Consider the following 13,356-nt stretch of genomic DNA (forward strand, 5'->3'; position numbering starts at 1 on the left):
CCCTGGGGGTTTGAAATGTACACTATACCCCTAGATGAATTCCCTGAGGGGTGTAGTTTGCAAAATGGGGTCACTTGTGGGGGGTTCCACTGTATTGGTGCTTCGGGGGTCTTGCTAATGCGACATAGCACCCACCATTCATTCCACCAGAATCTGTGCTGCAAAATCCAAATATCACTCCTTCCCTTCTGAGTCCTGCCATTTTTTGGTCACATATGAGGCATTGCCGTACTCGGGAGATATTGCGGCACAGATTTTGGGGTGCTTTGTCTCCTTCATTCCTTGTGAAAATGAAAAATTTTGAGCCAGAACTGCATTTTTGCGTAAAAAAAATGTAATTTTTCATTTTCACAGCCCAGTTGTACCAAAATTGGTGAAACCCCTGGGGGTTTGAAATGTACACTATACCCCTAGATGAATTCCCTGAGGGGTGTAGTTTGCAAAATGGGGTCACTTGTGGGGGGGTTCCACTGTATTGGTGCTTCGGGGGTCTTGCTAATGCGACATAGCACCCACCATTCATTCCACCAGAATCTGTGCTGCAAAATCCAAATATCACTCCTTCCCTTCTGAGTCCTGCCATGCACCCAAATGGTATTTTTTGGTCACATATGAGGCATTGCCGTACTCGTGAGAAATTGCGGCACAGATTTTGGGGTGCTTTGTCTCCTTCATTCCTTGTGAAAATGAAAAATTTTGAGCCAGAACTGCATTTTTGTGTAAAAAAATGTAATTTTTCATTTTCACAGCCCAGTTGTACCAAAATTGGTGAAACCCCTGGGGGTTTGAAATGTACACTATACCCCTAGATGAATTCCCTGAGGGGTGTAGTTTGCAAAATGGGGTCACTTGTGGGGGGGTTCCACTGTATTGGTGCTTCGGGGGTCTTGCTAATGCGACATAGCACCCACCATTCATTCCACCAGAATCTGTGCTGCAAAATCCAAATATCACTCCTTCCCTTCTGAGTCCTGCCATGCACCCAAATGGTATTTTTTGGTCACATATGAGGCATTGCCGTACTCGGGAGAAATTGCGGCACAGATTTTGGGGTGCTTTGTCTCCTTCATTCCTTGTGAAAATTAAAAATTTTGAGCCAGAACTGCATTTTTGTGTAAAAAAATGTAATTTTTCATTTTCACAGCCCAGTTGTACCAAAATTGGTGAAACCCCTGGGGGTTTGAAATGTACACTATATCCCTAGATGAATTCCCCGAGGGGTGTAGTTTGCAAAATGGGGTCACTTGTGGGGGGGTTCCTAACTTTTAGCATCTTATGGTGCCTAGAAACCTACATGGTGCCTAAAAAATGATCTCATAAAAAGGAGGCTCCAAAATCAAGTAGGTGCTCCTTCTATTATGAAGCCTGTGGTTTGGTCAACGTGCACACTAGGGCCACATATAGGATATTTATGAAAACAAAAGAATTGGGGGAATCAATTTTTAGTCACATTTCTCTAGTAAAATCTACTGTGTTCCTTAGAAAAATGTATTAAAATTGAAAATCAGCAAAAAAAATGAAATTTTGAAATTTCACCTACACTTTGTTTTAATTCCTGTGAAACACCTAAAGGGTTAACAAACTTCCAAAATGCTGTTTTGAATACTGTGAGGGGTGCAGTTTTTGAAATGGCATCATTTATGGGGGTGTCTCACATACAAGTCCCTCAAAGTCACATCAGAACTGAACTGGTCCCTAAAAAAATCAGTGTTTGAAATTTTCTTGAAAATTTGAGAATTTGCTATTCATATTTTAAGCCTCCTAGTGTCCAAAAAAATTAAAAGGAGGTTGAAATAATGATGGCAACATAAAGTAGACATATGGTCTTTGTTAGTTATTAACTATTTTGAGTGGTATGATTATTTGTCTCACAAGCAGAAAATTTAACATTTTGCAAATTGCTAAATTTTCAATTTTTTTACGACATTTTGGTATTTTTCACAAAAAAACACAGACTGTATCGACCAAAATTTACCACTAACTTGAAGTACAATTTGTCATGAGAAAACAATCTCAAAATCACTGGGATAAGTAAAAGCAAAAAAAAAGTTATCCCCACATAAAGTGATACATGTCAGATTTGAAAAAAAGGGCTCTGTCAGGAAGGCAAAAACAGGCTGCGGAGGTAAGGGGTTAATTCTCACAACATACTACTCCTGGCTGATTAATCTGTTTATTAATCCGTAATATCATCATTTTTACATCTGCAAACAGCTTTTACTATCATTGTTAATGCTTGTATGTACACTGTCTGCTTTGAAAATGCCCAGTTGTACCTCTAATGACCTCACCTCTCTTGCTCTTCCATTGATAGTAGGTGTCCCCCAACATTTTATTCTTGGTCCTTATTCTCTATCTCTATGTCCTCTCTGGGTGAGCTCATTTGCTCACTCGACTTCCACTATCACATCTATGCTGATAACACTGAAATCTACCGCTCCTTTCCTGATCTCTCTCCCTCCATCCTCACTCATATCTCCAACTGTCTCTCTGCTGTCTTCTCTTGGATGACCCAGCGCTTTTTTAGACTTAAAATATCAAAGACTATGCTTTCCTCTTCCCACCCTCCTGCATAAAACCTGACCATCTCTCATCCTAACCTTCTGTTTATGCTCACTGCTACCCCTTCTGTGTCACCCCTGTCTGTCTAACCCTCCTCTTTAGAATGTAAGCTCTCACGAGCAGGGCCCTCTCTCCTCATGTGCCTTTCTTAGAATAGATCAACCTCTGTCACCCTGATGATTGCTTCAGTGTCCTGTCCCCTGATGCAACTATACGTATTAATCATGTACTTGTCCTAAACGGTCTTGTACTGTCATTCGTTATGTGATTTTGCTCATTACTATTCTCTGTAAAGCGCTGCGGAATATGTGTGCGCTATATAAGAACCTGTTAATAAATATATATATATATATATATATATATATATATATATATATATATATATATATATATATATATATATATATATATATATATACACAGTATAAGGGAGTTGGGGAAAATTGATCCAGGACTAACCCAACACCGTCTGGCAAGTCTCTCCCCCCCCCCATCCCCTTGATATAATATATATGCAACACCTGCTGGGCTATTCCCCATCTTACCTTCCTGGGCCTCCAGAATTGCTGGTTTTATGGTGGATGTCGTTCCAGGTTACGCAGTCTGATTGTCCGGTGGTCCGGGAATCCCCCACTGTGAAGATCAGTTTCTGCTTAAAAGCCTTTTTCAGCAGTTGCAGAATGTCCCTGCCCTCTGCGTTATCCGGTAAGTAGGCTGTACGGCTGGTACCAGTGAAACGCTGTCCTGGCCGGGGATGGGTCTCCTGAATGCAGGCAAAACAAGACAATAAACAGGAACAATACATCACACATTCACCCATAAAAAAGCGTAAGCAGCATAAGAAAGCAGCCCTGGATTCTGTGCTGTCAAGTCTTTTTGGGAACGGGTTATTGGGTAGACCCAATTTAGGTCGGCATGCATTGAATCGACCACAGAAGGTCTACAGGCCTTAAGCAAATACCTGATATAGGTCGACAATGGGAAGGTCGACAGTAAAAAAGGTAGACATGAGTTATTCACGTTTCCCCCCCCCCCCCCGAATGTTGACACAACAGACACCATATAAGTGTACCACCGCTCGGCACACTGTTCTGTTCACCCACCACGCCGCAGTGGACAGTAGGGCATGAAATACCGCCTGTCGGCACATGTAGGCTCAAAAAATTTGCGAAAAACTCGTGTTGACATTTTGACTGTCGACCTAATGCATGTGTCGACCTTACCCATGTAGACCTAATGCCTGTCCCCCTAATAGGGCCGACCTAATGACCATATTCCATCTTTTCTAAAACATTTTTTTACCAGCGCTGCCATCTGTGCCAACCCATGAATAAACATTCAGTGGCCACTGGCCGCGCCAACAGCTGTAACTATTCATTATGGCAGTTGTAGGAAGCCGCTCTCCTTCTATACGGCCCTCACTACTGTTTCAGGGGGTTGGGAATGGGATCCTGGCATCCCAATAGACCAAAGGTAAGTATGCTAACCTTCTACCCTCCTTCCCAGCAGCCTTACCCTAATCTCCCCCCCCGCAGCCTAACCCTAACCTCCCCTCCCCGCAGCCTCACTCTAAACACCCCCTCCCGCAGCCTCACCCTAACCTCCCCCCCGCAGCCTAACCCTAACCTCCCCTCCCGCAGCCTAACCCTAACCTCCCCTCCCGCAGCCTGACCCTAACCTCCCCTCCCGCAGCCTGACCCTAACCTCCCCTCCCGCAGCCTGACCCTAACCTCCCCTCCCGCAGCCTGACCCTAACCTCCCCTCCCGCAGCCTGACCCTAACCTCCCCTCCCGCAGCCTGACCCTAACCTCCCCTCCCGCAGCCTGACCCTAACCTCCCCTCCCGCAGCCTGACCCTAACCTCCCCTCCCGCAGCTTGACCCTAACCTCCCCTCCCGCAGCCTGACCCTAACCTCCCCTCCCGCAGCCTGACCCTAACCTCCCCTCCCGCAGCCTGACCCTAACCTCCCCTCCCGCAGCCTGACCCTAACCTCCCCTCCCGCAGCTTGACCCTAACCTCCCCTCCCGCAGCCTAACCCTAAACTCCCATCCCGCAGCCTGACCCTAACCTCCCCTCCCGCAGCCTAACCCTAACCTCCCCTCCCGCAGGATGACCCTAACCTCCCCTCCCCCAGCCTGACCCTAACCTCCCCTCCTGCAGCCTGACCCTAACCTCCCATCCCGCAGCCTAACCCTAACCCCCCCATCCCACAGCCTAACCCTAACCTCCCCTCCCGCAACCTAACCCTAGCCTCCCCTCACATAGCCTGACCCTAACCTTCCCCTCACGCAGCCTAACCTCCCCTCCCCCAGCCTAACCCTAACTTCCCCTCCCGCAGCCTAACCCTAACCTCCCCTCCCGCAGCCTAACCCTCCCCTCCTCCCCGCAGCCGAACCCTAACCTTCCCTCCCCGCAGCCGAACCCTAACCTTCCCTCCCCGCAGCCTAACCCTAACCTCCCCGCAGCCTAACCCTAACCTCCCCGCAGCCTAACCCTAACCACCCTAACCTTCCCTCCCTGCAGCCTAACCCTAACCTTCCCTCCCCGCAGCCTAACCCTAACCTTCCCTCCCCGCAGCCTAACCCTAACCTCTCCTGCTCATCTCGCACAGGTGTCACTGGAGCAACAGTGGGGGATAGAAGGGCGACCACAGGGAGCATGGGCACTTTAAATATAATTAAGTGTGGCCAACTCCTCCCCTTCTACTTCTCCACCTAGGCAGTCACAAGGATGTGCCCGAATGGAGCTGGAAGAAAGAACACACTTTCCAGAGGAGGTTAGTATAACACACAAGAGTAAACAATCAACCAGAAAAGATTGAAACAGAAATAGAACAGTGAGAACCACTGAACCAAACATGCCACACAAATAACATAGCAGGCAGTTCTAAACAACATAAGTAGAACTAACCTAGTAATTTTAACTGTGAAAGTTTTAAGGCAGGAATTCCTAACAACAAAAGGAACAGTGCCGAGGCGGGTGTCCAATGACACCTCTGGACTCGGAGAAAAGGATTTACAGTAAGTACAAAATCCCTGTTTTCTCCTTCATCCACTAGGTGTCACTGGAGTAACAGTGGGGACGTCCCAGAGCACCCAACAAGGGTGGGATGGCGCTGAGACCCCCGTAACACTGAGCGTCCAAACTGTGAAGCTGACGCCGCAAAAGTGTAAAATCGGTAGAATCGAACAAAAGTCTGAGGACCAGACCAGGTGGCAGCTCTACAGAGCTCCTGAATTGAAACCCCTATGGCAGCCGCCCAAGAGGGGTCCACCGAGCGCGTAGAATGCGCTGTAATGGAGGCAGAAGGGCGTTGAGCACTTGCCACATAGGCCTGACGATCAGTCAGGCGAATCCATCGAGACAACGTTTGTTTTGAGGCTGGCCAGCCCCGCCTGACCGGATCATACGTGACAAATAGAGCATCCGACTTCCTCAGAGATGCCGTTCTGGATACATAGATCCTCAGAGCCCTGACCACATCGAGAGTACTGTCCTCAGGAGAGACGTCTTGGAAGGCCGGCACCACAATCGGCTGATTTATGTGGAAGGCCGATACCACCTTTGGCAAAAAAGAGCAGCTGGTGCGAAGTTCTGCCCTGTCAGCATGGAAGACCAAAAATGGGGGTCTGCATGACAGAGCCCCCAGATCAGAGACTCGCCGGTCCGATGCCAGGGCTAGGAGGAGCACTGTTTTCCATGTAAGGTACCTAAGGTACACCTCTTCTAGTGGTTCAAACACCGCAGACTGCAAGAACCCTAGAACAAGATCCAGGTCCCAAGGAGCCGTGGGTGGACGAAAAGGAGGTTGCAGCCGCAATACTCCCTGAAAAAAAGTATGTACATCAGGTAACAGGGCCAACTTCTTTTAAAAAGAGATTGATAACGCCGATACCTGTACCTTCAGGGCAGACCGACTTAACCCTGCAGCTAAGCCGGCCTGCAGAAAAAGAAGTCTGGCCTTCTTGAAGAGTGGTGGACACACCACGACTCTCGCACCAGACCACGTAAGCCCTCCAGATGCGGTGGTAATGCTTGGAGGTGACGTCTTTCCTGGCCTTCATCATGGTAGGTATCACTGCCCGCGGGATACCCGCCTGTCTCAGGATGAACATTTCAGCAGCCACGCTGTCAAATTAAGCCGACTTAAGTCTGGAAAGACGAAAGGCCCTTGGCTGAGCAGATCTTCCTGAAGAGGAAAGGGCCAGGGTTCGTCTATCAGCAGAGACGTGAGGCTGGTGTACCACGACCTGCGCAGCCAATCCGGAGCTATCAGGAGGACAGTGACCTCCTCTCTCCGAATTCTCTGCAGCACCCGAGGTATTAGCGGAAACGGAGGGAAAATGTACACAAAGTGGAATGGCCAAGGGGCCACCAATGCATTCACTCCCACCGCTTGGGGATCCCTCGTCCGAGCGAAGAACCGAGTTAGCTGGTAATTGTGGCGTGATGCCATGAGGTCTGCCTGGGGACACCCCCACCTGTGGACCAGGTGTTGAAAGACCTGGGGATTGAGTCACCACTCTCCTTGGTGTACGTCCTGCCGACTTAAGAAGTCGGCCTCCCAGTCTTCTACGCCAGGAATGAATATGGCGGAGATGGCCAGTGCGTGATCTTGAGCCCACAGCAGGATTCGACTCACCTTCTTCATGGCTGCACGACTGCGCGTGCCTCCCTGCTTGTTGATGTAGGCTACTGCAGTGGAGTTGACTGAACTCTGATGGCCTGACCCTGAAGGAGATGACGGGCCTGCAGGAGAGCATTGTATACTGCTCTGAGCTCCAAGATATTGATGGAGAGAAGGGCCTCCTGCTGAGTCCAACAACCCTGGAACTGGTGATCCAGGATGACTGCTCCCCAACCGCGAAGACTCGCGTCTGTGGTGAGCAGTACCCAGTTCCAGATGGCGAACCTCTTTCCCTCTCTGAGGTTGGCAGGGTTCAGCCACCACAGGAGAGAGTGCCGTGCCCGCACTGACAACCGTATCCTGTGGTGAAGGTGCAGGTGAGAGCCTGACCATTGACGTAGAAGGCAACGCTGGAAGGGTCTTGATCGGAATCGACCATATTGGAGAGCCTTGAAGGCAACCATCTTCCCAAGTAACCTGGTGCATGTGAGGACCGTCAACTGTCCGGTCAGAAGGACAATGCGGATTAAGGCCTGGAGAGAGTGTATCTTGTCCTCTGGAAGAAACACCTTCAGAAGAGTGGTATCCAGGACCATTCCCAGAAACTGTAACCGTTGAGACGGCTGGAGCTGGAACTTCTGGAAATTGAGTATCCATCCGTGATGAATGAGAGTACTCTGAGTCAGGGCTATGTTGCCCAGCAGGGCCTCCCTGGATGGAGCCTTCAGCAGAAGATCGTCCAGGTACGGTATTAACGTCACACCTTGGTTCCGCAGAATCTCCATTATCACCGCCATGACCTTGGTGAAGACCTGGGGGGCGGAGGAGAGGCCAAATAGAAGGGCCTGAAACTGCCAATGTTGCCTGCGGACTGCGAACCGAAGGAAGGCCTGATGTGGAAGCCAAATCGGTATATGGAGGTAGGCGTCCTTGATGTCTAGTGACACCAATAACTCGCCCTCCTCCAACCCAGCGATCACAGATTGCAGGGACTCCATCCTGAACTTGACCGGTTGGAGGTAAGGATTTAGATCCTTCAAGTTCAGAATAGGACACGCCGATCCGTCTGGTTTGGGAACCAGAAAGAGGCTGGAGTAAAACCCCAAGGTCCTTTGATCTTCTGGGACCGGATTCACCACCCCTGCCGATACCAACTTTGAAATGGCCGCGGTTAGTAGTAGGCTCTTTTCTGCTGAAACTGGCAAACCTGTTTTGAAAAACCGGTGAGGAGGAGGCTTTTGAAAATGTATCTTGTAGCCGAAGGCTACGAGATCTCGCACCCAAGCGTCTTGGCAAGACTACAGCCAAACATGCCTGTAGCCTTGAAAAAGTGCTCACACCTTGGGATCCCTCAGGTGGGTCTGAAGCCCGTCATGCTGAGGGCTTAGTGGAGGCCTTGGCCTCTTGGGTGGAGGAAGAAGCACCTCTGCCACGACCTCAGGAGCCTCTTTGTGAGGCAGCGCCCCCTCTAGAACGACCTTGGAACTTTGCCTGTGGGCGAAAGGACCGAAAGAATGTCCCCTGAAAGGTTCTTCGTGTAGAAATAGGAGGGGCGTGGATGGAAGGAATGTGGATTTTCCTCCAGTGGCTTGAGATATCCACTTATCTAGCTCGGGTCCAAAGAGAACCTCGCCAGTGATAGGGAGGGCTTCCACTGCCCGCTTGGACTCTGCATCAGCTTGCCACTGGCGGAGCCAGAGTGATCGGCTTGCAGATATGGAGAGAGCAGAGATGCGAGCACCTATGATGCAAACATCGTTAGAGGCCTCTACCATATAAGATGATGCCTCAGAAATATGTACTGCCAATTGCACCAGAACATCCACCTCACCTCCCTGTTTTAATTGCTGAACCATCTGGGAGGCCCAAACCCCGATAGCTTTATTGACCCAGCATCTGACCTGAGCTGGACGCTGGACAACCCCTGCCGCAGTGTAAATAGACTTAAGAGTAAGCTCAAGGCGTCTCTAAGAGTAGTGGCCCCCGGTACCGGGAGAACCGTCTTTGTTAGAAAGACGCGTGACCGAAGGGTCAACTACGGGGGGGGGGGGGTGTTTCTACCAGCTTTCTGCCTGCAGCAGACAAGGGGTAGGAAGACAAAAGTCTCCGAGAAATCTGGAATTTCTTATCAGGGTTTTTCCAGGTCTGTAGCACGTGGTCATCTAATTCCTCTGTGGGAGGAAAAGAAGATGCTTGTTTTGGTTTCTTACCAAAAAGGGAGGGGCGACTGGGGGCTGATGCCCCATCTTCAACATCCAATGCCAGCTTGACCATATCAATAAGGTCATCTAAACCCTGTGCAACCTGTTCTGGTTGCTGTGGTGGCAAATCCTGTTGCACATCCACCTCAGGGGCAGCGTATCCCCCTTCATCAAGGTCAGGCATATCCTCGTGTCAGTGTCTAAGACCTGCGTGAGCAGTCTTTTTTAGCACTGGGGGTTGTGAGTCACGGGTAGAGGGCTGTATGGGCTCTGGGGCCAAGGCCTTAGTTAAACCCTCCACAGCTAATGTTAATTCACGCTGCTGAGATCTAGAGGATTCTCTGTCCCTTTGTGAATCAGAGATTTCAGAGGACAGGCGTGACATCACCTCCGGGAGCTGTAAAGCCCATGCAGAGGAGGGCTGTTGGGAGGTAGAAGGAGGGGGATCAGGGGTGCAACTGCCACACACCAGTATACCCTCAGCAGATTGTGTAAGTTTAGAATTACACTTTTTGCAAGACCTCTTAGAGCTGCCTCCTGCCATTATAACAGTGATTTATGTATATAAAATATATAAATATATATGCAGCAATCAACAGGTTAATATAACTGTACACACACACCAGGGGATAGTACAGTCAGAAGCCAGGTAGAAAGGCTGGACAGGAGAGACAGTATCAGAGGAAGAAGCTGCCAGAGGCCATCAACTACGCTCTGGTATGTAACAGGGAGCGCTATAGCCCAATTTACATACAGCCCAGAACTGTCTCACCCAGCTCTAACCCCACTGTCTGCGTGCAGGGCTTGGGAAAGCTGATTTGCAGGTCTGGACACCGGGAGGAAGGCTGTGCTTGAGTCTTCCGACTGTCTCAGTCAAAAAACTGAGTCCCTCAGCGTGTCAGCAGTGGTGCGCACTTAAAAGATGGCCGCCGCTTGTGCTGTAGTCACGCTGGGGAGAAGCCGGGGCTGCTGGGAGCGTACCACGCGGTAGCTCCGCCCCTCTGGCTGCTCCGTGCTCCCAAAATGGCGCCAGTTTTAAAATAAACTCCAGATCCTGCACTACCGCCATTTTTGCTTAATACTGACACCCGCGCTAAGCGGGAGGTGAGGCATACATTATCGCTGCCTTGCTGGTCGGTGGCGGTAGAGGCTGAGGGAGGACGGGACACGCACCGCACGCAGTGGTGGCTGTCTCTCCGGAGACGGAGGTCTCTGCAGCCGGATCCCCTCCGACAGCTCCCGCGATGCAGACAGGCAGCGTCAGACTGCCTGTCTGTTGTAGTTAAAAAAAAAAAATATTTTTCAAGCTTTTTAAAAAACTTGTGCCCTGGAGCAAGCCAGAAGTGTGTCCAGCTCCCATGAGGGCACATTCTACGACTATGACTAGGTGGGGGAGTAGAAGGGGAGGAGTTGGCCACACTTAATTATATTTAAAGTGCCCATGCTCCCTGTGGTCGCCCTTCTATCCCCCACTGTTACTCCAGTGACACCTAGTGGATGAAGGAGAAACTCATGTTGACCTTTTGGGGTCAGCCTATTGACATAGAACAGTCTGTGAGCTATACCGCACCCTCATGGTAATGTAAATGGGCCAGTGTGGCTTCAACAGTGTATGGGTCGGATGTGCCAACAAGGACAGGAGGTTTCCCTTTCTAAACAGAGATTGTCACATTATATCACTGCTTAGTACATCTGTACTTTTCAACACCGCACTCACCGTCTGAACGCCGCTCGGGATGTTGTAATTAATCTCTATAGTTCCACATTTCGGAAATCCCGGCAGAGACCCTGCATTAACATGGTGTACCATAGTCCCATAGGGCTGGTTTCCGGTAACCGTTCCGTACGAGGCACCACATATCGGGCAGACGGGCTTATGGGCCATGGCTTTCTGCAGACAGCCAGGGCAAAACTCATGCTTACATTTAAGAGCTTTTTTCTCCTTCATGTCGTCCAGACAAATAGGACATTTATTATCCTGATCATCGGCCCTCGTATCCTTGACCTTCTGAGGGCCACCACCAGGGGCTGCAGCTCCCTGGGCTCCTTGTGGTTTGAAGAACTCGACAAGCTGCTCTGCCGCAACGCTCGCATGGATTGGAGAACCGATCAGAACCACTGAACCTTTGGAACATTCCAGAATCACATCTACGCCCTTTGTCTGCAGCTCTTTTCGACATGAAGGAAGGATTCCTTCCTGAAGCTCTGCCCCAACGCTGATGACCTTCTTCTCAATGTTTGTGATCGTCTTCTGCAGAAGGCTGATGAAGCTGTGTCTGGCGTAAGGGCCCAGGTCAGGGGCCCCGTTTAAAGCTCTGAATGTGACACATACGCTCCCATCTTTGATCTTCCCTTCCATCTTCACGTTGTACTTCTGCTCAATGTCTTTAATCTCCCTGTGTTTTAGCTTATGTAGGATATCCATATGTTTTGCATTTACTAAGACCTCCGTCTCGTCTCTGGAGGAGATGGTCACACTCCTGCGTGGCTCACCCTTTTCTAAAAGCTCTGCAGCCTTGGACAATTCTTTTCCAGGCCCACGGAGAATTACTTTATCTCTCTCCACGATCAACAACGTTTTGCTGCAATGTTTTTTAACATTCTGTATCAGGTTTTGAGATGGAGCCTTACTTCCGGGCAAGACCACTTCTTTCTGCTCCCAGTCGCTGGTAATTTTTTGGATCTTGTTGGTGAAAACGTTCTTGGCAGGGTCAACGGCGTTATCCGATCCCAGAGCGCTGAATCGTATGAACACGCTCCCCTCTGATGAATCTATATGGGCGATCTTCACTTGAAATTGATTCTCTAAGCTTTTCACTTCATCTGGGTAAATCTCCAGAAAATACTCATATAAAGCTGTTGTAACACACAAACAATCCGCCCGTCCCTCCGCGAGGTTCTCCTCCCTCCTGGTTTCTGATGATTTCCTTATCTTGCCTCCGAAGTGCTCCTGCAGATCGTCGTTCAGTTTGTCTATATCGCTGAAGGTTCCTCTCACCTCAAGACCTTCCTTGGTCTCCTTCATTTGCAGGTGACCATACTTGCGTTTTAAGTCCTGAAGGCTCACCTTGCTGATCAAGTCATTATTCAACATGGCTGTAACTACAGGAAAGATCTAGAAATAAAACAAAAATGGAGAAGATGAAGGCGACGCTCTGATCACCGATAAGAATAGATATTAACTATAAGCTAAGAACCTAGATATTGCTCAATATTAGGTATAAGAGTATATCTGAATTATTGCAGAGTGCATCTTAACTGTATTTGTCTTTCTTTGTATAACTACAAGTCCCAGCATGATAGTATGTGTGTAATTCAGATGTGCAATTCAAGATCTGTTTTCCCCACATATATACTCAATATTGTGTACGTACAGTAATTAGTGTTCATTCTAGCACCCGCTATCTTTAAAGACTCATGCAGTTCCTCTTCCCTGCCTGGGGTGTCGCTGTCTGCTGTGGCATTTCTAGCACAGTGTGGTCTTTGTATCAGCACTGATATGCAAACAAGACCTGTGCTAGAAACGCCACAGCAGACAACGACACCCCAGGCAGGGAAGAGGAACTGCATGGGTTTTCAAAGCTAGCGGGAGCTAGAATGAACACTACATAAGCACACCTAAAGGTTGGAACGCCTTCAACATGAAGTAGCAATGTGCCCACCTGTTCTGAATTGTTTTAACCAGTTTGGTCTCTAGTATTCACAAACTGCATATTGACACTAAAAAGGAACAATGACGGTAAAGGTGACCATACACACGCAGATTTATCTTCAGATCTGGCTGGTTGGAACAAAAACATGGTTATTGATTTGACCATTTGTTTGGAAATGCTGGAAAACTGACAAACTGTCACTCATCCATAACCATGGTTTTGTTCCAACCAGCCAGATCTGAAGATAAATCTTACTAGTGTATGGGCACCTTAAGACCTACAAATGCGTCTAATTTTCAAATCTAAAAAATAA

At 48.9% G+C, this 13,356-nt stretch overlaps 1 protein-coding gene across 2 annotated transcripts in view; it reads right to left on the reverse strand.

Moving 5' to 3' along the window:
* The window catches only part of DTX3L (deltex E3 ubiquitin ligase 3L), a 39,237-nt gene that overhangs the window by 12,257 nt on the left and 13,624 nt on the right, over positions 1-13,356 (reverse strand). For both annotated transcript variants that reach the window (XM_083154318.1, XM_083154319.1), the window contains exons 3-4: positions 11,108-12,505; positions 3,108-3,325 (exon numbers count right to left, since the gene is read on the reverse strand). In XM_083154318.1, coding sequence (XP_083010444.1) covers positions 3,108-3,325; positions 11,108-12,505 — 1,616 coding nt within the window. The remainder of the gene's footprint in view (positions 1-3,107; positions 3,326-11,107; positions 12,506-13,356) is intronic.

Source organism: Crinia signifera, chromosome 7 (genome assembly GCF_055691185.1).
Source record: "Crinia signifera chromosome 7, ASM5569118v1, whole genome shotgun sequence".
NCBI classification, from domain to species: Eukaryota; Metazoa; Chordata; class Amphibia; order Anura; family Myobatrachidae; genus Crinia; species Crinia signifera.